This window comes from Heptranchias perlo, chromosome 7 (assembly GCF_035084215.1).
Source record: "Heptranchias perlo isolate sHepPer1 chromosome 7, sHepPer1.hap1, whole genome shotgun sequence".
In the NCBI taxonomy this organism is placed as follows: Eukaryota; Metazoa; Chordata; class Chondrichthyes; order Hexanchiformes; family Hexanchidae; genus Heptranchias; species Heptranchias perlo.
In genome coordinates, this window is record NC_090331.1 from 95,382,093 (window position 1) to 95,405,443 (window position 23,351).

Below are 23,351 nucleotides of genomic sequence, written 5' to 3' on the forward strand. Positions count from 1 at the left end.
TTCTATGTACCTTTGTACAACTATTACTGTACCCACATAGTAATGAATAGTGCGTGAAGCACTGTCAGATGTCTTTCAGAGATTTTGATACGTTACTTCATCGTCACTGGGTCAAAATCATGGAACTCCCTTCCTAACAGCACTGTGGGAGAACCTTCACCACACGGACTGCAGCGGTTCAAGAAGGCGGCTCACCACCACCTTCTCAAAGGCAATTAGGGATGGGCAGTAAATGCCGGCCTCGCCAGCGACGCCCACATCCCAGGAACGAATGAAAAAACTATTGAAATGTAGAACTTTCCATCTTTGTTCCTGATGATGCTTTTTACAACTTAGTGCCTGATGCCCTCTGCGGTCCTTCAGTGTAGTTTCCATCTATATATATCCTGATTAGGCACATACTTCGTCTCCACAAACCTTACCTCCTGTCATCACAAATTTGTATATGTTTCCCTTTCAGTTATGACACCACCCCTTCTGACAATCAGTGGCAAGGCTCTCTCTGACCAATTCCCTGTGTACTTCACTAGCCCCATTCTCCTAGCTGGGCAGCCGTGGCTCAGTTGGTAGCATGCTCACCTCTGAGTCAGAGGGTTGTGGGTTCAAGCCACAATCCAGAGACTTGAGCACATCATCCAGGCTGACACTCCAGCTCAATACTGAGGGAGTGCTGCAGTGTCGGAGATGCCGTCTTTTGGATGAGACGTTAAACCGAGGCCCCGTTTGCTCTCTCAGGTGGATGTGAAGGATCCCGTGGCAATATTGGAAGAAGAACAGGGGAGTTCTCCTGGTGTCTTGGCCAATATTTATCCCTCAAACAACATCACTAAAACAGTCATTTATCTCATTGGTGTTTGTGGGGCCTTGCTGTGCACAAATTGGTGCCCTATATTACAACAATGTCCGCACTTCAAAAGTACTTCACTGACCAAAGGACTTTGGGACGTCCTGAAGTTTCAAAGGCACGATAGAAATGTAAGTTCTACCCTTTCAAACCCAAGTTCCCTCTTAAAGTCAGTCTCCCTCTGTTGCTGCTCACTCATAACTTGATTGGGGCTGGATCTCAGTTTGATTGTTTCCCCTCTGTAGCCCAGGTGCACTGAGGGTAACTGCAGCCTGCCTGAAACTTGCGAGCTCACCACAGACTGGGAATTGGACCTGGGAACCTGTGCCTGTCGGACTCAGGGCCGTGCACTCACTCACCGAGCCATCCGACATTTGATAGGGGCGTCGGTCACCTGGCAAAGAGTCTCTGAGGTGAAAGGACTGAGGAAGCAGGTCAACCTTTGCGCTCACCTCTGGAATAGCTGGCTGCTCGGTTGACGTAGATGACAGTCCCTCGCCCAGTGCTTTCCTTGTAAGGCGGAGGGTGCATCCTTGAGATCCGGCAGATGTAAAGATCCGTGTCAGTCACGTTGAGGCCCCAGATGGTTATCGACACGTTTTCCTTGCTCGGCCAAACCAGGCAGTGCAACAGACTTTTTTTCTCCAAGGGTTTCATTGTATGGTTGGTGAAAGAAGCACTGCAGACCTCTGTGTTTTTAATAATGTGGCCCTTGTGCACGATGACTTGGAACTCTTCACCAATCTCTGTGCTGTTAAACCCACACACGAAGCTGGCCTCTCCATTTTGGTTGGCCCTCACAAAGCGGGGTTGGGTGAGGATCATGTTTGGCCCTGTGAAATAAAGTGAAGAAGTTTCATTATTGAAAACTCTCTTTGTATACTCATTCTCAGGATGTGAGCATTGCTGGAAAGGCTGTCATTTATTGCCCATCCCTAATTGCCCCTTGAGAAGGTGGTGGTGAGCCGCCTTCTTGAACCGCTGCAGTCCGTGTGGTGAAGGTTCTCCCACAGTGCTGTTAGGAAGGGAGTTCCAGGATTTTGACCCAGCGACGATGAAGGAACGGCGATATATTTCCAAGTCGGGATGATGTGTGACTTGGAGGGGAACGTGCAGGTGGTGTTGTTCCCATGTACCTGCTGCTCTTGTCCTTCTAAGTGGTAGAGGTCGCGGGTTTGGGAGGTGCTGTCGAAGAAGCCTTGGCGAGTTGCTGCAGTGCCTCCTGTAGATAGTACACACTGCAGCCATGGTGCGCCAGTGATGGAGGCAGTGGATGTTTAAACCAGTGGATGTGATGCCGATAAAGAGGACTGCATTGTTCTGGATTGTGATGAACTGCGGCTGCAGAAATTTTGTGGTGAATGGAAGGCTGAAGCTCAGAGTTTGAAACTGCAGTTTTAAATTACTTGGGGTAACAGAAGAAGGTTGGGGTGATATGGGGGTGAGGGATACAGGGAAGTGGTCAGAGGTGACCTTGTCAGTGATTGGGACCACAGGTCGTGCCAGACAAGTGCCAGGCAATGACCATCTCCAAAAAGAGAGAATCTAACCACCTCCCCTTGACATTCAACGGCATTACCATCGCCGAATCCCCCACCATCAACATCCTGGGGGTCACCATTGACCAGAAATTTAACTGGACCAGCCATACAAATAATGTGGCTACAAGAGCAGGTCAGAGGCTGGGTATTCTGTGGCGAGTGACTCACCTCCTGACTCCTTTCCACCATCCAGAAGGCACAAGTCAGGAGTGTGATGGAATACTCTCCACTTGCCTGGATGAGTGCAGCTCCAACAACACTCAAGAAGCTCGACACCATCCAGGACACAGCAGCCCGCTTGATTGGTACCCCATCCACCACCCTAAACATTCACTCCCTTCACCACCGGCGCACTGTGGCTGCAGTGTATACCATCCACAGGATGCACTGCAGCAACTCACCAAGGCTTCTTCGACAGCACCTCCCAAACCCACGACCTCTACCACCTAGAAGGACAAGAGCAGCAGGCACATGGGAACAACACCACCTGCACGTTCCCCTCCAAGTCACACACCATCTTGACTTGGAAATATATCGCCGTTCCTTCATCGTCGCTGGGTCAAAATCCTGGAACTCCCTTCCTAACAGCACTGTGGGAGAACCTTCACCACACGGACTGCAGCGGTTCAAGAAGGCGGCTCATCACCACCTTCTCAAGGGCAATTAGGGATGGGGCAATAAATGCCGGCCTCGCCAGCGACGCCCACATCTCATGAACGAATTAAAAAAAATAAGGAGGCCACATGAGAAAGCAGGGTCGATGGGGTGGCCGTGCATATAGATAAGAGAGTTTATACGGAGTGAGAGGTTTAGGGAGGTTAGTGAAATCAGAGGAGAGTAGGTAATGGGAGCTCAGGTGGTGGTAATCAGGGACTTCTGAACAACTATTGGAGTCGAGCAGAGTTAATGGCATCAAAGCAAATGGAGAGCAGCAAAGCAGCAATCATTCATCAGCACAGGAGCAGAATACAGAGCAGGGTGGGAACCGGCAGGAATGGATCGGAGCTAGCTCAATGTGGAGTGAGAAGTCCCAGCAAAGGAGCAGAAATCTGAGTCTGCAGAGCAGGAATAGACTGGATATCAGGGGGTCCTTCTTTTCCCAGAGAATTGTGAGCCTCTGGAATGCATGGGTGGTGGGTGCTGACTCTTTGCACACCTTCAAGGGGGAGCTGAACCGGTTCTTAACTGGGGCAGAGATCGCATCACACAGAAGGCAAGTGTCTGTACAGATAACACTTGGTCCATGTGATCTCCTGGACTGGTTTGCATTTCGATCGCCTGAGGGGGGTCAGAGATGGTCCAACCATCATGGTGTGGGGCAGGGTTGATGGACCAGCTGGTCTTTTCCTGCCCCTCAATTTCGTTTTTTTGTAAACAGGCCAGGTACTGAAACAGAGGCAGTTACAGTGGAGAGTACAGGCTCAGTCGAGAGTGGCAGCGAAGAAATGGAAGTCGGCCAGGAGAAAGCGAATGTCTGTACGGCAGCAGAGTAAAGCTTAGAGCTGTGAGGATGTGGAATTCAATTCCAGAATTAGTGGGTGAGGCAGAAATTATGTCAACATTCGAGATTAGATCAGATAGGTGGCTGAGGAAAAGGGGCTGAAGGGCTATGGGAAAGGGTGGGTAGATATCATTCACACTATCTGTGCGGAGGGTAAATGCCAACACGGACTGGTTGGGCGGAGTGGCCTGTTTCCGTGTTGTAACTTCTCTGTATTCCAAGCTGGATTCAAGCCCAGAAGCCCAGCAGGTATCAGCAGCAGGTGAACATTGAAGGCCGGAACAGATCACCTTAAAACAGGAAGCGCCTGAGTGGCAGAGCAGAATTACAAGCTGGTTGCCTTTTGTGTAAAAAATTACTGCCCGATTTCCCTTCTCTTTAACGAGCCTGTAACCCCAACATTCGAACCCTCGAACGCCTCTTCCTTTCAGTGTGGGTCCCCGGTAATCCCATACCACTGCCTCACTGATATTTCTAAAACAAGTCTTTCCCATAAACGTTAATCCTTAATTTTAGAAACAAGTGTCTCTGCTCCGCTGCTGAGAGTTTCCTTTGGTGAGATTCAGGTCCAAGCCTTAAGGTGGGTTTTACCAGAGACGGGAAGTGGTTGCAGGGACGGAGGGCAGCAGCCTACACTGACCTGTCACTCTGCGCCCTGGGGAGAATCGCCCTTTTTTGCCAACATCTCACACAAAGACCTGGATTCAGCAGCTGCTGATGGGTAGGTCTGGCACTAGACCTGAGTGTCTAGAAAATCAAGTTGGCAAGGTGTCCTGCCTAGATTCTTCTACCACACCGACGGTAAATCTAGCATTGCCAAATCTGGTTGTATACATTCCTGGAGGTTTCGTTACATGACGTCCCACCTCCCACTAACCCCACCTCCACGCTCCCGCCATTGGTTGCCCAACACGTCCACCCTCGTAGCACACCATCTTCCCACGCCAATTGGAAAAAGCACAACATGACTCAACTGGATAATTCTTGACTGTCAAACGGCCCTTTATTCCCAACTCCTAGATTTTTATAACTAATAAACAAAAGTGTTCAAAGAAAATCCAAAAAAAAGCAATACAAGTTTAATTTAAAGCTCCAGCGATTTTTCTCCCGGGCTACTCACAGCAGTGACCTGGAGATTAATCTTCAATTCCTGGAGTGTCCAGGACAATCCTGGAGGGTAGGGGACCCTAGGTAAATCCCTACTGTAGAGTTGATGGGGGAACTCTGGGGCTTGGCATGGCAGCTGCTGGAGATCATCAGCTGGAGGCCAAGGGGTGGCTGGACATTCATTTATCTGGGGCTTGGTGCCTGCCATGTTTGAATTGTAAGGAGTCTTACAACACCAGGTTATAGTCCTGGTGTTGTAAGACTCCTTACATTTGTCCACCCCAGTCCATCATTGGCATCTCCACATCATGTTTGAATTGCAGAGAGCTAAGCAACTCCACTTGGTGGAACTGCCATTTGATGTGTCCGTGCTGCGATCAGGAGGATGGAGACAATGTACTCAACGTATGTCTTATGTTAAGTTGTGCTCCTTGTGAGGGGCTCCGATCTAGCAAGGGCTCAAACCAGCATGGGTCAGTTGTCAACTGTCCTCCATTGGAGTGTAAGGGGCAGACAAGTGCCCCTTTGGGATCAAGATAGTTCCCTGATGACGCATGGGAGATTGAAGCTGAGTTAACCCCTCCCTGTGGAGGTCTCAGTAATCTGATATCTTGAACAGGACAGGCGTGCAGCAATGTTGATGTTTGACCAACCAACCTAGTTCATTGATGGGTTTGGCACAGGGTTGGACCGTATTCCAGGCGGTTTCAGCACATGGCCTCCGCCCCCACGTCCCGCCATTGGTCACCCAACGCATCAATCCTCACGGCAATCGCTCGATAATGGCGGCTACAATATCTACAATCTTCTGCACTCCAGAAATCGCTCTGCCCACCGCGTGGTTGGAGCATGTGTGCGCTCCAGGGCCGCACTGCGTTCCTGCTCGTTGATGCGAGTCGGGTCGGAGCCAGACGGGCCCCCTACGATTCCTCTCCTGGGTTGCTTGCAGGAGTGTCATTAATTCCCAGAGACTCCAGGAGGGTTAGCAATGTTTCAGGTTTTGCGTAAACGCCAACGAGTTGGGAAATTCTGGAGGTGGTTTTTAAAATCGATGCATTTGGCGGGACTGACAGCAATTGTTGAGCGGACTGCCCGTGATCTGATATAGGAGAGGACTCATCAACACTCCCTGGTCTCAGAACTCTGACTGAAATGTCTACCATAAAATAACAAGCAACAGGACTGTAAACAGGAAGCTCATCACTGCCTTCGTCTCAGCCGAGTACACACATCGATGTTTCCTTTCTAACATTGTCAGCTCTCGGGCTCGTTGTGGCGGTTTGTGGCGGTTTGTGGCTGTGGTTTCACAGTCTCCTGGCCACCTCTCGCAAGAAACAACTCAGGACAAGACTTTAGAACCAAGCCCTGATCGCGGTTGTTGTGTAATGAGCTTAGTCTTCGGCTAGGCTCCCTGCAGGGTGCCAGCTGACGGGCTCGTTAGACAAGTGTGTCAGTTGGGAACTGAATAGAGTGAATGGAGAAAGGGAACGAGTGTGAGTGGGTCAAGGGGGGTGAAAGAGTTTAGGTTTATTCAAAGCACCGTCATCAGCCCGTTTTCAAAAAAAAAAATCACCCTCGACCCCTCTGTCCTCACAATCTTCCGTCCCATCTCTAACCTCCCTTTCCTCTCCAAAATCCTTGAAGGTGTTGTTGCCTCCCAATTCAGTGTCCATCTTTCCCGCAACTCCATGTTTGAATCCCTCCAATCTGGTTTCCACCCCCGCCACAGCACTGAAACAGCCCTAATCAAAATCACAAATGACATGCGACTGTGAACATGGTGCACTATCCCTCCTCATCCTTCTCAACCTGTCTGCATCCTCCTCTGATATCTCAGTAATCTGATACCTTGAACAGGACAGGCGTGTTGCCTCTCCTCTGCTGCCCAGCTAAGTCGGACTGCCTTCGCCTTGTTCCACTTTTACCTATTCAGTCATAGATAGAGAATCACCAGCAATGGTTTCTCTTCCCGTCCTCACATTGGTGTCTCTGGAGTCCCCCAAAGATCTATCCTTGGTTGTCTCCTCTTCCTCATCTACATGCTGCCCCTGTGTGGCATCATCCAAAGACTCGACGTCAGGTTCCACATGTGCACTGATGACAACCAGCTCTACCTTACCACCCTCTCTTGACCCCTCTACTGCCTCTTTTTTTTCCATGCTGCTTGCCCGACATCCAATCCTGGAGGAGCCACAATTTCCTTCAGCTAAAACATTGGGAAGACTGAAGCTATCATCTTCGGCCCCCACCACGAACTCCATTCCCATATCACCAATTCCATCCCCCTCCTCGGACATTGTCTGAGGTTGAACCAGACTGTTTGCAACCTCGGCGTCCTATTTGACCCTGAGCTGAGCTTCCGACCACATATAAGTAATCAGAAGCAGCCAACATGGATTTCAGAAAGGAAGATCGAGCTGATAGAGTTTTTTGAGGAGGTGACAGATATACTGGATGGGGAATGCAATGGATGTGGTTTACATGGATTTTCAGAAAGCTGTTGAGCAGATAGCACACAGGAGACTATTGGAGAAGATTAAGGGGTATGGATATTATGGGCTGGGGTAGCAAATCAGATTTAATTGGTTAGAAGAGAGGAAGGAGAGAGTTAGGAGTTAGGCAGTCTCTCAGAGTGGTTGGAAAGGGGTAGTGGTGTCCCACATGGTTCTGTTCTGGGAGCGTACACTGTGTACACCAGTGATTTGAATATAGGGCTAGAGGGACTGGTGTCCAAATTTGAAGACAATGTTAAAATAGGAGGTACAATGAGGTCCCTCATCCCTGGGAGTGTTTGATGGGACAGTGTAGAGGGAGCTTTACTCTGTATCTAACCCTGTACCTGCCCTGGGAGTGTTTGATGGGACAGTGTAGAGGGAGCTTTACTCTGTATCTAACCCGTGCTGTACCTGCCCTGGGAGTGTTTGATGGGACAGTGTAGAGGGAGCTTTACTCTGTATCTAACCCTGTACCTGCCCTGGGAGTGTTTGATGGGACAGGGTAGAGGGAGCTTTACTCTGTATCTAACCCGTGCTGTACCTGCCCTGGGAGTGTTTGATGGGACAGTGTGGAGGGAGCTTTACTCTGTATCTAACCCGTACTGTACCTGCCCTGGGAGTGTTTGATGGGACAGTGTGGAGGGAGCTTTACTCTGTATCTAACCCGTACTGTACCTGCCCTGGGAGTGTTTGATGGGACAGTGTAGAGGGAGCTTTACTCTGTACCTAACCCGTGCTGTACCTGCCCTGGGAGTGTTTGATGGGACAGTGTAGAGTGAGCTTTACTCTGTATCTAACCCTTGCTGTACCCGCCCTGGGAGTGTTTGATGGGACAGTGTAGAGTGAGCTTTACTCTGTACCTAACCCGTGCTGTACCTGCCCTGGGAGTGTTTGACAGGACAGTGTAGAGTGAGCTTTACTCTGTATCTAACCCGTGCTGTACCCGCCCTGGGAGTGTTTGATGGGACAGTGTAGAGGGAGCTTTACTCTGTACCTAACCCGTGCTGTACCTGCCCTGGGAGTGTTTGATGGGACAGTGTAGAGGGAGCTTTACTCTGTATCTAACCCGTGCTGTACCCGCCCTGGGAGTGTTTGATGGGACAGTGTAGAGGGAGCTTTACTCTGTATCTAACCCGTGCTGTACCTGCCCTGGGAGTGTTTGATAGTCACACTCTGTGTTTTCCAATCCCCATCTTCAGAAAATCCACACGCATAAAAGACGAGAAAGGCTCGATTGGAGGTGTTAATGCCCTTTTGATGTAGAAAGCGTTGGAGGGGGTGCTTTACCTCATGATATTTCCACTGGCTGGCGGCCCACATTTGATGAACTGTTCTGGGAGGAGATAAGATATGTTTGTTTGAGGTAAACATTCTGAATCTTTGAGTTGACTGCAGCCTACGCATTTCAAAGGGAGAGGTGACTGTACGGATATAAAACCACTTTTCATTTTCAAAAAACAATGTTTCAGATTCCCCTTCCCCCTGAAGAAATTGACATCTGCTTCTGTACAGCTGACGGACAAGGCAAGGGGGACAATGGGTTCAAAAACAGCTGGCAACTTAACTTTGGTTCTGAAGGTGAGCCCACAACATGTAAAAGCAAGTGATGATACAGCAAGTGCATGGGGGGCACAGGCTGGCTCTAGCCGAAGCTGCAGATATAGCCAACATTCCAGCTCTCAAATTGAAGGAAAACCCACTAAAGTACACTGCAACCTGAGGGGACCTACAACTGTAGACGAATCTTGCCCCCCACCTCGCTGGAAATGTTGTTTTCTGACCCTTTATTTGGAGCCATTATTAGTTTTAATGACTGGAAAATCGGCAGCTCTGACTTGTGTGTTGTGATTTGACACTCATGTCGAGTGAGGTCTGCGCTGGGAACTGAATCTCACCAAGGAGTACAGGCTCATAGCTCCTTGAAAGTGGAGTCACAGGTGGATAGGGTGGTGAAGAAGGCATTCGGCATGCTTGGTTTCATTGGTCAGAACATTGAATACAGGAGTTGGGATGTCTTGTTGAAGTTGTACAAGACATTAGTAAGGCCACACTTGGAATACTGTGTACAGTTCTGGTCACCCTATTATAGAAAGGATATTATTAAACTAGAAAGAGTGCAGAAAAGATTTACTAGGATGCTACCGGGACTTGATGGTTTGACTTATAGGGAGAGGTTGGATAGACTGAGACTTTTTTCCCTGGAGAGTAGGAGGTTGAGGGGTGATCTTATAGAAGTCTATAAAATAATGAGGGGCATAGATAAGGTCGATAGTCAAAATCTTTTCCCAAAGGTAGGGGAGTCTATAACGAGGGGGCATAGATTTAAGGTGAGAGGGGAGAGATACAAAAGGGTCCAGAGGGGCAATTTTTTCACTCAAAGGGTGGTGAGTGTCTGGAACGAGCTGCCAGAGGCAGTAGTAGAGGCGGGTACAATTTTGTCTTTTAAAAAGCATTTGGACAGTTACATGGGTAAGATGGGTATAGAGGGATATGGGCCAAGTGCAGGCAACTGGGACTAGCTTAGTGGTATAAACTGGGCGACATGGACATGTTGGGCCGAAGGGCCTGTTTCCATGTTGTAAACTTCTATGATTCTATGATTCTAAGTTACCCAATAGCACTAAAGATGGGCGGAGGGCTCCAGGGAAATGGCTTGGACCCCCAAAGTCTGACAAGTGGTCAATTATTATTTCTTGGTCAATGCGGGGCCCCTTACACTGGGTATCCCAGCAGTTTAGTGCAGGCTGGTGCCTGAGGTGCTCCTGTAACTGCACTTACACCCACCAGCCTTGTGCAAATGAGGTGCCCTCCCCTCCCCTCCATCAGAACCTGCAAACTCGGGTGGGCTCAGTGCTGGAGGGCACCAGTGGGCACAATCCTAGTCTCTTCCGAGTTTGAGTTTGTGTCCCCCGTTGCAGAGTTTGTGGTGATGTTAAATGGTTTATTAGGGTTCAGTTTATCTGCAGCCCTCTTTGGCGTAATCATTCCCAGCTCCCTTAGTCTCTCCTCGTAACTCAGCTATCCGTTTCAGTCACCTGCTTCTATCCTGTCTCCGGGATGTTCCCAGCATTGTGCACTGTGCTCCAGGTGGGACCAGACCACTGCCCTATACCGGCTTATGCCTGGGACTATGTTCTGTCCCTCTGTTCCAAGAGGTAGAAACGGTTAAACCAGTTAACTATAGACCAGGCGGGCACTCTCTCCCCTCCCAATCGTGGGCACTCTCTCCCCTCCCTCTCCTCCCCCAATCGCGGGCAATCTCTCCCCTCCCCCACCTCTCCCAATCGCGGGCACTCTCTCCCCTCCCCTCCCCTCCCAATCGTGGGTACTCTCTCCCCCCTCCCCCTCCCCCCCAATCGCGGGTACTCTCTCCCCCCTCCCCCTCACCCCTCCCCCTCCCCCCCAATCGCGGGTACTCTCACCCCCCTCCCCCTCCCCCCCAATCGCAGGTACTCTCTCCCCCCTCCCCCCAATCGCGGGTACTCTCTCCCCCCTCCCCCTCCCCCTCCCCCCCAATCGCGGGTACTCTCTCCCCCCTCCCCCCCAATCGCGGGTACTCTCTCCCCCCTCCCCCCCAATCGTGGGTACTCTCTCCCCCCTCCCCCTCCCCCCAATCGCCGGTACTCTCACTCCCCTCCCCCCCCAATCGCGGGTACTCTCACTCCCCTCCCCCCCCGCCCCCAATTGCTAGTACTCTCTCCCCTCCCCCTCCCCCCCCAATCGCGGGTACTCTCTCCCCCCTCCCCCCCAATCGTGGGTACTCTCTCCCCCCTCCCCCTCCCCCCAATCGCCGGTACTCTCACTCCCCTCCCCCCCCAATCGCGGGTACTCTCTCCCCTCCCCCTCCCCCCCCAATCGCGGGTACTCTCTCCCCTCCCCCCGACCCCAATCGCAGGTACTCTCTCCCCTCCCCCCCAATCGCGGGTACTCTCTCCCCTCCCCCCCAATCGCGGGTACTCTCTCCCCTCCCCCCAATCGCGGGTACTCTCTCCCCTCCCCCCAATCGCGGGTACTCTCTCCCCTCCCCCCCAATCGCGGGTACTCTCTCCCCTCCCCCCAATCGCGGGTACTCTCTCCCCTCCCCCCCAATCGCGGGTACTCTCTCCCCTCCCCCCCAATCGCGGGTACTCTCTCCCCTCCCCCCCAATCGCGGGTACTCTCTCCCCTCCCCCCCAATCGCGGGTACTCTCTCCCCTCCCCCCCAATCGCAGGTACTCCCTCCCCTCCCCCCCAATCGCGGGTACTCTCTCCCCTCCCCCCAATCGCGGGTACTCTCTCCCCTCCCCCCCAATCGCGGGTACTCTCTCCCCTCCCCCCAATCGCGGGTACTCTCTCCCCTCCCCCCCAATCGCGGGTACTCTCTCCCCTCCCCCCCAATCGCGGGTACTCTCTCCCCTCCCCCCAATCGCGGGTACTCTCTCCCCTCCCCCCCAATCGCGGGTACTCTCTCCCCTCCCCCCCAATCGCGGGTACTCTCTCCCCTCCCCCCCAATCGCAGGTACTCCCTCCCCTCCCCCCCAATCGCGGGTACTCTCTCCCCTCCCCCCCAATCGCGGGTACTCTCTCCCCTCCCCCCCAATCGCAGGTACTCCCTCCCCTCCCCCCCAATCGCGGGTACTCTCTCCCCTCCCCCCCAATCGCGGGTACTCTCTCCCCTCCCCCCCAATCGCGGGTACTCTCTCCCCTCCCCCCCAATCGCGGGTACTCTCTCCCCTCCCCCCAATCGCGGGTACTCTCTCCAATCCCCCCCAATCGCGGGTACTCTCTCCCCTCCCCCCAATCGCGGGTACTCTCTCCCCTCCCCCCGCCCCCAATCGCGGGTACTCTCTCCCCTCCCCCCAATCGCGGGTACTCTCTCCCCTCCCCCCAATCGTGGGTACTCTCTCCCCTCCCCCCAATCGTGGGTACTCTCTCCCCTCCCCCCAATCGTGGGTACTCTCTCCCCTCCCCCCCAATCGCGGGTACTCTCTCCCCTCCCCCCAATCGCGGGTACTCTCTCCCCTCCCCCCGCCCCCAATCGTGGGTACTCTCTCCCCTCCCCCCCAATCGCGGGTACTCTCTCCCCTCCCCCCCAATCGCGGGTACTCCCTCCCCTCCCCCCAATCGCGGGTACTCTCTCCCCTCCCCCCAATCGCGGGTACTCTCTCCCCTCCCCCCGCCCCCAATCGTGGGTACTCTCTCCCCTCCCCCCAATCGCGGGTACTCCCTCCCCTCCCCCCAATCGCGGGTACTCTCTCCCCTCCCCCCAATCATGGGTACTCTCTCCCCTCCCCCTCCCCCCCCGATCGCAGGTACTCTCACCCCTCCCCCCGATCGCAGGTACACACTCCTCCCCCCTCTCCCCGATCACAGGTACACACCCCTCCCCCCTCCTCCTGATCACGGGTACTCTCTCCACCCACCAATCACGGGTACTCTCCCGACCGTCCCAAAGGACTCCTGGGTACGGTAGCATAGTGGTTATGTTACTGGGCTAGTAATCCAGAGGCCTGGACTAAAATCCAAAGTCATGAGTTCAAATCCCGCCACGGCAGCTGGCGAATTTAAAATTCAATTAATTAATTAAATTCAATTAATTAAATAAAAATCTGGAATTAAAATACCAGTATCAGTAATGATGGCCATGAAACTACCGGATTGTCGTAAAAACCCATCTGGTTCACTAATGTCCTTTAGGGAAGGAAACCTGCCGCCCTTACCCAGTCTGGCCGAAATGTGACTCCAGACCCACAGCAATGTGGTTGATTCTTAATTGCCCTCTGAAATGGCCTAGCAAGCCACTCAGTTGTAAAATCTCGCTATGAAAAGTCATAATAAGAATAAAACCGGACGGACCACCCGGCATCGGACCACTAGGCACCGGACACGACAACGGCAAAACACCAAGCCCAGTCGACCCTGCAAGGTCCTCCTTACTAACATCTGGGGACTTGTGCAAAAATTGGGAGAGCTGTCCCACAGACCAGTCAAGCAACAGCCTGACATAGCCACACTGACAGAATCATATCTTTCAGCCAACGTCCCAGACTCTTCCATCACCATCCCTGGGTATGTCATAAGAACATAAGAAATTGGAGCAGGAGGAGGCCAATCGGCCCCTCGAGCCTGCTCCGCCATTCAATAAGATCATGGCTGATCTGATCCCAACCACAAATCTAAAGAACACAAGAAGTAGGAGCAGGACCCGGCCACACAGCCCCTGGGCCCTCTCCGCCACCCACAGGGCATTGACCGATCCGAACTCAGCTTCATGTCCAATTTCCTGCCCGCTCCCCATAACCCCTAATTCCCTTTACTTCCAGAAAACTGTCTATTTCTGTTTTAAATGGATCTAATGATGTTGCTTCCACAGCTTCCTGGGGCAGCAAATTCCACAGACCTACCACCCTCTGAGTGAAGAAGTTTCTCCTCATCTCAGTTTTGAAAGAGCAGCACCTTATTCTAAGATTATGCCCCCTAGTTCTAGTTTCACCCATCTTTGGGAACATCCTTACTGCATCCACCCGATCAAGCCCCTTCACAATCTTATATGTTTCAATAAGATCGCCTCTCATTCTTCTGAACTCCAATGAGCAGAGTCCCAATCGACTCAACCTCTCCTCATATGTCCGCCCCCTCATCCCCGGGATTAACCGAGTGAACCTTCTTTGTACTGCCTCGAGAGCAAGTATGTCTTTTCTTAAGTATGGAGACCAAAACTGTATGCAGTATTACAGGTGCGGTCTCACCAATACCCGATATAACTGCAGCAATACCTCCCTGTTTTTATATTGTATCCCCCTAGCAATAAAAGCCAACATTCCGTTGGCTTTCTTGATCACCTGCTGCACCTGCATACGAACTTTTTGATTTTCTTGCACTAGGACCCCCAGATCCCTTTGTACTGCAGTACTTTCCAGTCTCTCGCCATTAAGAAAATAACTTGCTCTCTGATTTTTCCTGCCAAAGTGCATAACCTCACATTTTCCAATATTATATTGCATCTGCCAAATCTCCGCCCACTCACCCAGCTTGTCTATATCCCCGTGCAGGTTTTTTATGTCCTCCTCACTCTCTACTTTCCCTCCCATCTTTGTATCATCTGCAAATTTTGATATGTTGCACTCGGTCCCCTCCTCCAAATCGTTAATATAGATTGTAAAGAGTTGGGGACCCAGCACCGACCCCTGTGGAACACCACTGGTTACTGGTTGCCAGTCCGAAAATGAACCATTTATCCCAACTCTCTGCTTCCTGTTCGATAACCAATCCTCCACCCATGCCAGAATGTTACCCCCAATCCCGTGATTTTTTATCTTAAGTAATAATCTTTTATGTGGCACCTTGTTGAATGCCTTCTGGAAGTCTAAATACACTATGTCCACTGGTTCCCCTTTATCCACCCTGTACGTTATGTCCTCAAAGAACTCAAGCAAATTTGTCAGACATGACTTCCCCTTCATAAAGCCATGCTGACTTTGTCCTATTAAATTATGCTTATCTAAATGTTCCGTTACTGTCTCCTTAATAATAGACTCCAAAATTTTACCCACCACAGATGTTAAGCTAACTGGTCTATAATTTCCAGCCTTCTGCCTACTACCCTTTTTAAATAACGGTGTTACATTAGCAGTTTTCCAATCTGCCGGGACCTCTCCTGAGTCCAGGGAATTTTGGAAAACTATCACCAAAGTATCCACAATCCCTACTGCCACTTCCCTCAAGACCCTAGGATGGAAGCCATCAGGTCCAGGGGATTTATCCGCTTTGAGTCCCATTATTTTACTGAGTACCATCTCCTGAGTGATTTTAATCGTATTTAGCTCCTCCCCCCCTAGAGCCCCCTGTTTGTCCAGTGTTGGGATATTCTTAGTGTCCTCTACTGTAAAGACTGAAACAAAATATTTGTTCAGCATTTTTGCCATCTCCATGTTTCCCACCATTAATTTCCCGGTCTCATCCTCTAAGGGACCTGCGTTTGCCTTAGCCACCCTTTTTCTTTTTATATAACTATAGAAACTCTTGCTATCTGTTTTTATATTTTTTGCTAATTTCTTTTCATAATCTAACTTCCCTTTCTTAATCAATCCTTTAGTTACTTTTTGCTGTCTTTTGAAGAATTCCCAATCTTCTATCCTCCCACTAAGTTTGGCTACCTTATATGTCCTTGTTTTTAGTCGGATACTATCCTTGATTTCTTTACTTAGCCACGGATGGCTGTCATTTCTTTTACACCCTTTTTTCCTCAGTGGAATATATTTATTTTGAAAGTTGTAAAATAACTCCCTAAATGAACACCACTGCTCATGTACCGTCTTACCCTTTAATCTATTTTCCCAGTCCACTTTAATCAATTCCGCTCTCATACCATCATAGTCTCCTTTATTCAAGCTCAGTACGCTTGTTTGAGAATCAACCTTCTCACCCTCTAATTGGATATGGAATTCAACCATGTTGTGGTCGCTCGTTCCAAGGGGATCCTTAACTAGGACATTATTAATTAATCCTGACTCATTACACAGGACCAGGTCCAAGGTTGCCTGCCCCCCACCGGCAGGACAGACCCACCAGAGGTGGCGGTACAGTGATATACAGTCAGGAGGGAGTGGCCGTGGAAGTCCTCAACATTGACTCTGGACCCCATGAAATCTCATGGCATCAGGTCAAACATGGGCAAGGAAACCTCCTGCTGATTACCACCTACCGCCCTCCCTCAGCTGATGAATCAGTCCTCCTCCATGTTGAGCTCCACTTGGAGGAAGCACTGAGGGTAGCAAGGGCACAAAATGTACTCTGGGTGGGGGACTTCAATGTCCATCACCAAGAGTGGCTTGGTAGCACCACTACTGACCGAGCTGGCCGAGTCCTGAAGGACACAGCTGCTAGACTGGGCCTGCGGCAGGTGGTGAGCGAACCAACACGAGGGAAAAACTTACTTGACCTCGTCCTCACCAATCTACCTGTCGCAAATGCATCTGTCCATGACAGTATTGGTAGAAGTGACCACCGCACAGTCCTCGTGGAGATGAAGTCCCGTCTTCGCACTGAGGACACCATTCAACGTGTCGTGTGGCACTACCACCGTGCTAAATGGGATAGATTCAGAACAGATCTAGCAGCTCAAAACTGGGCATCCATGAGGCGCTGTGGGCCATCAGCAGCAGCAGAATTGTATTCCAGCACAATCTGTAACCTCATGGCCCGGCATATTCCTCACTCTACCATTACCAACAAGCCAGGGGATCAACCCTGGTACAATGAGGAGTGTAGAAGAGCATGCCAGGAGCAGCACCAGGCGTACCTAAAAATGAGGTGCCAACCTGGTGAAGCTACAACTCAGGACTACATGCATGCTAAACAGCGGAAGCAACATGCTATAGACAGAGCTAAGCGATTCCACAACCAACGGATCAGATCAAAGCTCTGCAGTCCTGCCACATCCAGTCGTGAATGATGGTGGACAATTAAACAACTAACGGGAGGAGGAGGCTCTGCAAACATCCCCATTCTCAATGATGGCGGAGTCCAGCACGTGAGTGCAAAAGACAAGGCTGAAGCGTTTGCAACCATCTTCAGCCAGAAGTGCCGAGTGGATGATCCATCTCAGCCTCCTCCCGATATCCCCACCATCACGGAAGCCAATCTTCGGCCAATTCGATTCACTCCACGTGATATCAAGAAACGGCTGAGTGCACTGGATACAGCAAAGGCTATGGGCCCCGACAACATCCCAGCTGTAGTGCTGAAGACTTGTGCTCCAGAACTAGCTGCGCCTCTAGCCAAGCTGGTCCAGTACAGCTACAACACTGGCATCTACCCGACAATGTGGAAAATTGCCCAGGTATGTCCTGTCCACAAAAAGCAGGACAAATCCAATCCGGCCAATTACCGCCCCATCAGTCTACTCTCAATCATCAGAAAAGTGATGGAAGGTGTCGTCGACAGTGCTATCAAGCGGCACTTACTCACCAATAACCTGCTCACCGATGCTCAGTTTGGGTTCCGCCAGGACCACTCGGCTCCAGACCTCATTACAGCCTTGGTCCAAACATGGACAAAAGAGCTGAATTCCAGAGGTGAGGTGAGAGTGACTGCCCTTGACATCAAGGCAGCATTTGACCGAGTGTGGCACCAAGGAGCCCTAGTAAAATTGAAGTCAATGGGAATCAAGGGGAAAACTCTCCAGTGGCTGGAGTCATACCTAGCACAAAGGAAGATGGTAGTGGTTGTTGGAGGCCAAGCATCTCAGCCCCAGGGCATTGCTGCAGGAGTTCCTCAGGGCAGTGTCCTAGGCCCAACCATCTTCAACTGCTTCATCAATGACCTTCCCTCCATCATAAGGTCAGAAATGGGGATGTTCGCTGATGACTGCACAGTTTTCAGTTCCATTCGCAACCCCTCAGATAATGAAGCAGTCCGAGCCTGCATGCAGCAAGACCTGGACAACATCCAGGCTTGGGCTCATAAGTGGCAAGTAACATTCGCGCCAGATAAGTGCCAGGCAATGACCATTTCCAACAAGAGAGAGTCTAACCACCTCCCCTTGACATTCAACGGCATTACCATCGCCGAATCCCCCACCATCAACATCCTGGGGGTCACCATTGACCAGAAACTTAACTGGACCAGCCATATAAATACTGTGGCTACGAGAGCAGGTCAGAGGCTGGGTATTCTGCGGCGAGTGACTCACCTCCTGACTCCCCAAAGCCTTTCCACCATCTACAAGGCACAAGTCAGGAGTGTGATGGAATACTCTCCACTTGCCTGGATGAGTGCAGCTCCAACAACAGTCAAGAAGCTCGACACCATCCAAGATAAAGCAGCCCGCTTGATTGGCACCCCATCCACCACCCTAAACATTCACTCCCTTCACCACCGGCGCACTGTGGCTGCAGTGTGCACCATCCACAGGATGCACTGCAGCAACTCGCCAAGGCTTCTTCGACAGCACCTCCCAAACCCGCGACCTCTACCACCTAGAAGGACAAGAGCAGCAGGCGCATGGGAACAACACCACCTGCACGTTCCCCTCCAAGTCACACACCATCCCGACTTGGAAATATATCGCCGTTCCTTCATTGTCGCTGGGTCAAAATCCTGGAACTCCCTTCCTAACAGCACTGTGGGAGAACCGTCACCACACGGACTGCAGCGGTTCAAGAAGGCGGCTCACCACCACCTTCTCGAGGGCAATTAGGGATGGGCAATAAATGCCGGCCTTGCCAGCGACGCCCACATCCCGTGAACGAATAAAAAAAAAAAGGTGTGTCTTCCTGCCTCTTGTTCCCTTCCTTCCTCCTGCCGGCCAGGCTGTCCATTTTTCCAGCTGCTGGCCAGGAAATGGAACTAAAAAATGTTAATGAGGTCCTGCCGTTAAGTTCAGCGAGACCTCCGTGTCCCCGACCTTGCCGGGTTCTTCTTTCGGCCTCACCATCACCCTAAATATCGGGACCCACACTTCAGATATCACATTTCAGCTGCCTGCTGTGACTCAGTGGGTGACTCTCCTGCCTCTGAGTCAGAAGGTTGTGGGTTCAAGTCCCACTTCAGAGACTTGAGCACAAAATCCAGGCTGACACTCCAGTGTAGTACTGAGAGAGTGCTGCACTGTTGGAGGTTTCATTATTCAGATGAGATGTTAAACTAAGGCCCTGTCTGCCCTCTCAGGTGGATGTAAAAGATCCCATGGCCACTATTCGAAGAGCAGGGAAGTTATTGTTGGCGTCCTGGCCAATATTTATCCCTTTACCAAAGTCAAAACGAACAGATGATCTGGTCATTATCACATTGCTGTTAGTGGGATTTTGCTGTGTGTAAATTGGCTGCCTCGTTTCCTACATTGCAACAGTGACTACACTTCAAAAGTACTTCATTGGCTGTAAAGCGCTTTGGGACGTCCTGAGGTGGTGAAAAGCACAATATAAAAGCAAGTCTTTCTTTGATTTTATGTCACGCTCCAGACATCATATTTCAGATGTCACACTCTGGATATCAAACTCGAGACAGTCAAAGTGTGAAAAGTATATATAAAAGTATGTAAAGAAAAGGCGGTCATTTCATGCTGACATTAGCTGCTGTAGCTTTTGGGAAGTTTCTACACCGACATGGAGCTGGGAATTTACCAACATCTAACAATCTGCAAACTTCCCCGAGCAAATGGCCATTAGCCCGCAATTGACATCAAGATGTTTACAGCTATGAGTCTTTGTGCTCTTGAAGGGTCAGGCTCCTCCTTAGCAGCAGAATAATACATTGTATAATTGTATAAAACTCCAGTTATTGAAAAGTATTACACGACTTACAGCGAGCACCGCCACGGGAGATCCACCAGTCAGTTACAAAATGGCAACAGCTCCATGAATGAGTTAATGCTGCACCGTCTGCCTGTTTTAATCCATACATGTTAGAACTTTATTCAAAAAGACACTCATACTGAAGGAGATGGTGCCAGCGTATGGTCCAAACAAAGCACTGCAACGCTGTTTGCTCGTGACTAAAGTTTCTAGATGCTCGTTCCTTTCTCTAGTTTGTAAACATTTCTTTATGTTGGAGTGTGTATTCTATTAATATCAGAGGTACAGGGGATAGGTAGAGTATCAAGGGATATGGATCAATGGCAGGTAGATGGAGTTAAAATACAGATCAGCCATGATCTAATTGAAGGCGGAACAGACACAAGGGGCTGAATGGCCTACTCCTGTTCCTAGAACTAACTATTTTCTTGTATTCAAAATGGCTTATTTAACCGGGCAATTAGTAGCTGCTCAGTGCCCAGACTGTTTCACTGGAGTGTGCAGCTCTGTATACTAAGGCTATGAGTATTGAGCTGCTGTTCCTTTCTTTCTCCAGATCTTTGCCAATTGTCTGATTTTGCTCTTCCTTAGATTAGTACCTGACAATCTGTTCCCCTCATGCCAGTGTGATTGAACTAACTGACCAACTCCTTTAGGAGGCTGAAAATAACCTGAATGCCCTAGTTTTACGGTAAAAGAGCCCGGAGGAGACTGTTAGCCCGGAGAGCGGTGACTGGATCTCTGTCTCTGAATGCTAAGGGCTTCAATCAGCTGCAATAAATTTGCTCCCCCAAAGTCATGTGCAAGTGTAAACATTGGATCAATGGTATCTCGCCTCTGAGTTAGAAGGTCATGGATTCAGGCCATACTCCAGATACATGAACACATAATCTAGACTAACACTACAGTGTAGTACTGAGGGAGTGCTGCACTGTTCGGATGAGACGTTAAACTGAGACCCCCCATCTGCCCTCTCAGGTGGACGTTAAAGATCCCATGACACTATTTCGAAGGAGAGCAGGGGAGATCTCCATGGTGTCCTGGCCAATATATATGCCTCAATCAACATCAGATTATCTGGTCATTATCTCATTGCTGTTTGTGGTTCTGTTCTTCAAAGTACTTAATTGGCTGTGAGGCATTTTCGGATGTCCTGTATTTACATAGCACCTTTAATGTAATAAATGATCCCAAGGCGCTTCACAGGAGTGTGATCAGATAAAAATTGACACTGAGCAAAAGGAGGAGACATTAGGACAGGTGGTCAAAGAGGTAGGTTTTAAGGAGGGTCTTAAAGGAGCAGAGACAGGTAGATAGATGGATAGGTCTAGGGAAAGAATTCCAGATCTTAGGACCTAGGCCGCTCTCTCAACCTCTCCACTGCCTCGGATTTGTTACGCTGCTTGTCCAACATCCAATATTGGATGAACAGAAATTTCCTCCGACTAAATATTGGGACGATCGAAGCCACTGTCTTTGGTTCCCACCACAAATCTCCGTTCCCCAGCCACCGACTCCATTCCTCTCCCTGGCCACTGTCTGAGACTGAACCAGACTGTTCGTAACCTTGGCGTCCCGTTGACCCTGAGCTGAGCTTCCTGCCCAATATTCGCTCCATCACCAAGACCACCTACTTCCACCTCCGTAACATCGCCCGTCTCTGCCCCTGCCTCAGCTTATCATTTGCTGAGACCCTCATTCATGCCTTTGTTGCCTCTTGACTATTCCAATGCTCTCCTGGCCGGCCTCCCATCTTCCACCCTCCATAAACTTGAGGTCATCCAAAACTCTGCTGCCCGTATCCTAACTCGCACCAAGTCCCGTTCACCCATCACCCCTTTGCTTGCTGACCTACATTGGCTCCCAGTCCGGCAACACCTTGTTTTCAAATTCCTCCAGGGCCTCGCCCCTCCCTACCTCTAACCACCTCCAGCCCTACAACCCTCGGATTTCTGCACTCCAATTCCGGCACATCCCCAATTTTCTTCCTTCCACCATCGGCAGCCGTGCCTTCAGCTGCCTAGGCCTAAGCTCTGGAATTCCCTCCCTAAACCTCTCTGCCTCTCTCTCCTCCTTTAAGACAGAGGCTGGATATTCTGCGGCGAGTGACTCTCCTCCTGACTCCCCAAAGCCTTTCCACCATCTACAAGGCACAAGTCAGGAGTGTGATGGAATACTCTCCACTTGCTTGGATGAGTGCAGCTCCAACAACACTCAAGAAGCTCAACACCATCCAAGATAAAGCAGCCCGCTTGATTGGCACCCCATCCACCACCCTAAACATTCACTCCCTTCACCACCGGCGCACTGTGGTTGCAGTGTGTACCATCCACAGGATGCACTGCAGCAACTCGCCAAGGCTTCTTCAACAGCACCTCCCAAACCCGCGACCTCTACCACCTAGAAGGACAAGAGCAGCAGGCACATGGGAACAACACCACCTGCACATTCCCCTCCAAGTCACACACCATCCCGACTTGGAAATATATCGCCGTTCCTTCATCGTCGCTGGGTCAAAATCCTGGAACTCCCTTCCGAACAGCACAGTGGGAGAACCTTCACCACACGGACTGCAGCGGTTCAAGAAGGTGGCTCACCACCACCTTCTCAAGGGCAATTAGGGATGGGCAATAAATGCCGGCCTCGCCAGCGACGCCCACATCCCATGAACGAATAAAAAAAAAGACGCTCCTTAAAACCTACCTCCTTTACCAAGCTTTTGGTCACCTGTCCTTGTGTGGCTCGTGTCAAATTTTGTTTGCTAACACTCCTGTGACGTGCTTTGGGACGTTTTTCTACGTTAAAGGCACTATATAAATGCAAATTGTTGTTCTCGTGGGTGGCTGAAGGCACGGCTGCCATTGGTGGGGTGAAGGAAGTGGAGGATGCACAAGGCGCCAGGGTTGGAGGAACGCAGAGATCTCGGAGGGTTGTAGGGCTGGAGGAGGTTAGAGGGATAGGGAGGGGCGAGGCCATTGAGGGATTTCAACATGAGGATGAGAATTTTAAAAAGGAGGTGTTGTCAGACCGGGAGCCAGTGTCGGTCAGCGAGCACGGGGGTGATGGGTGAAAAGGACTTGGTGGGAGTTAGGATACGGGCAGCAGAGTTTTGGATGAGCTCAAGTTTACGCAGGTTGGAAGATGGGAGGCCAGCCCAGGAGAGCATTGGAATAGTCAAGTCTGGAGGTAACAAAAGTATGGATGAGGGTTTCGGCAGCAGATGTGTAGAGGAAGCAATAAAAGGTAAGGTTTAGTCAATAGATTAACAGACAACATTTGGAAACATAAGAAATAGGTGCAAGAGTAGGCCACACAACCCTCGAACCTGCTCCACCATTCAATAAGATTATGGCTGATCTTTGACCTCAACTCTACTTTCCTGCCTGGTCCCCATATCCCTTGATGCCCTTAGACTCCTAAAATCTATCGATCTCAGCCTTGAATGTACTCAATGACTGAGCATGCACAGCCCCCTGGGGTAAAGAATTCCGAAGATTCACAAACCTCTGAGTCAAGAAATTCCTCCTCATCCCTGTCCTAAACGGCCGACCCCTTATCCCGAGACTATGCCCCCTAGTTCTAGATTCT

The 23,351-nt window shown here is 50.6% G+C and overlaps 1 protein-coding gene across 1 annotated transcript in view; it reads right to left on the minus strand.

Moving 5' to 3' along the window:
• The window catches only part of LOC137323413 (cytotoxic T-lymphocyte protein 4-like), an 88,248-nt gene that overhangs the window by 60,435 nt on the left and 4,462 nt on the right, over positions 1-23,351 (minus strand). Inside the window, exon 2 of the mRNA XM_067986889.1 lies at positions 1,297-1,677. Coding sequence (XP_067842990.1) covers positions 1,297-1,677 — 381 coding nt within the window. The remainder of the gene's footprint in view (positions 1-1,296; positions 1,678-23,351) is intronic.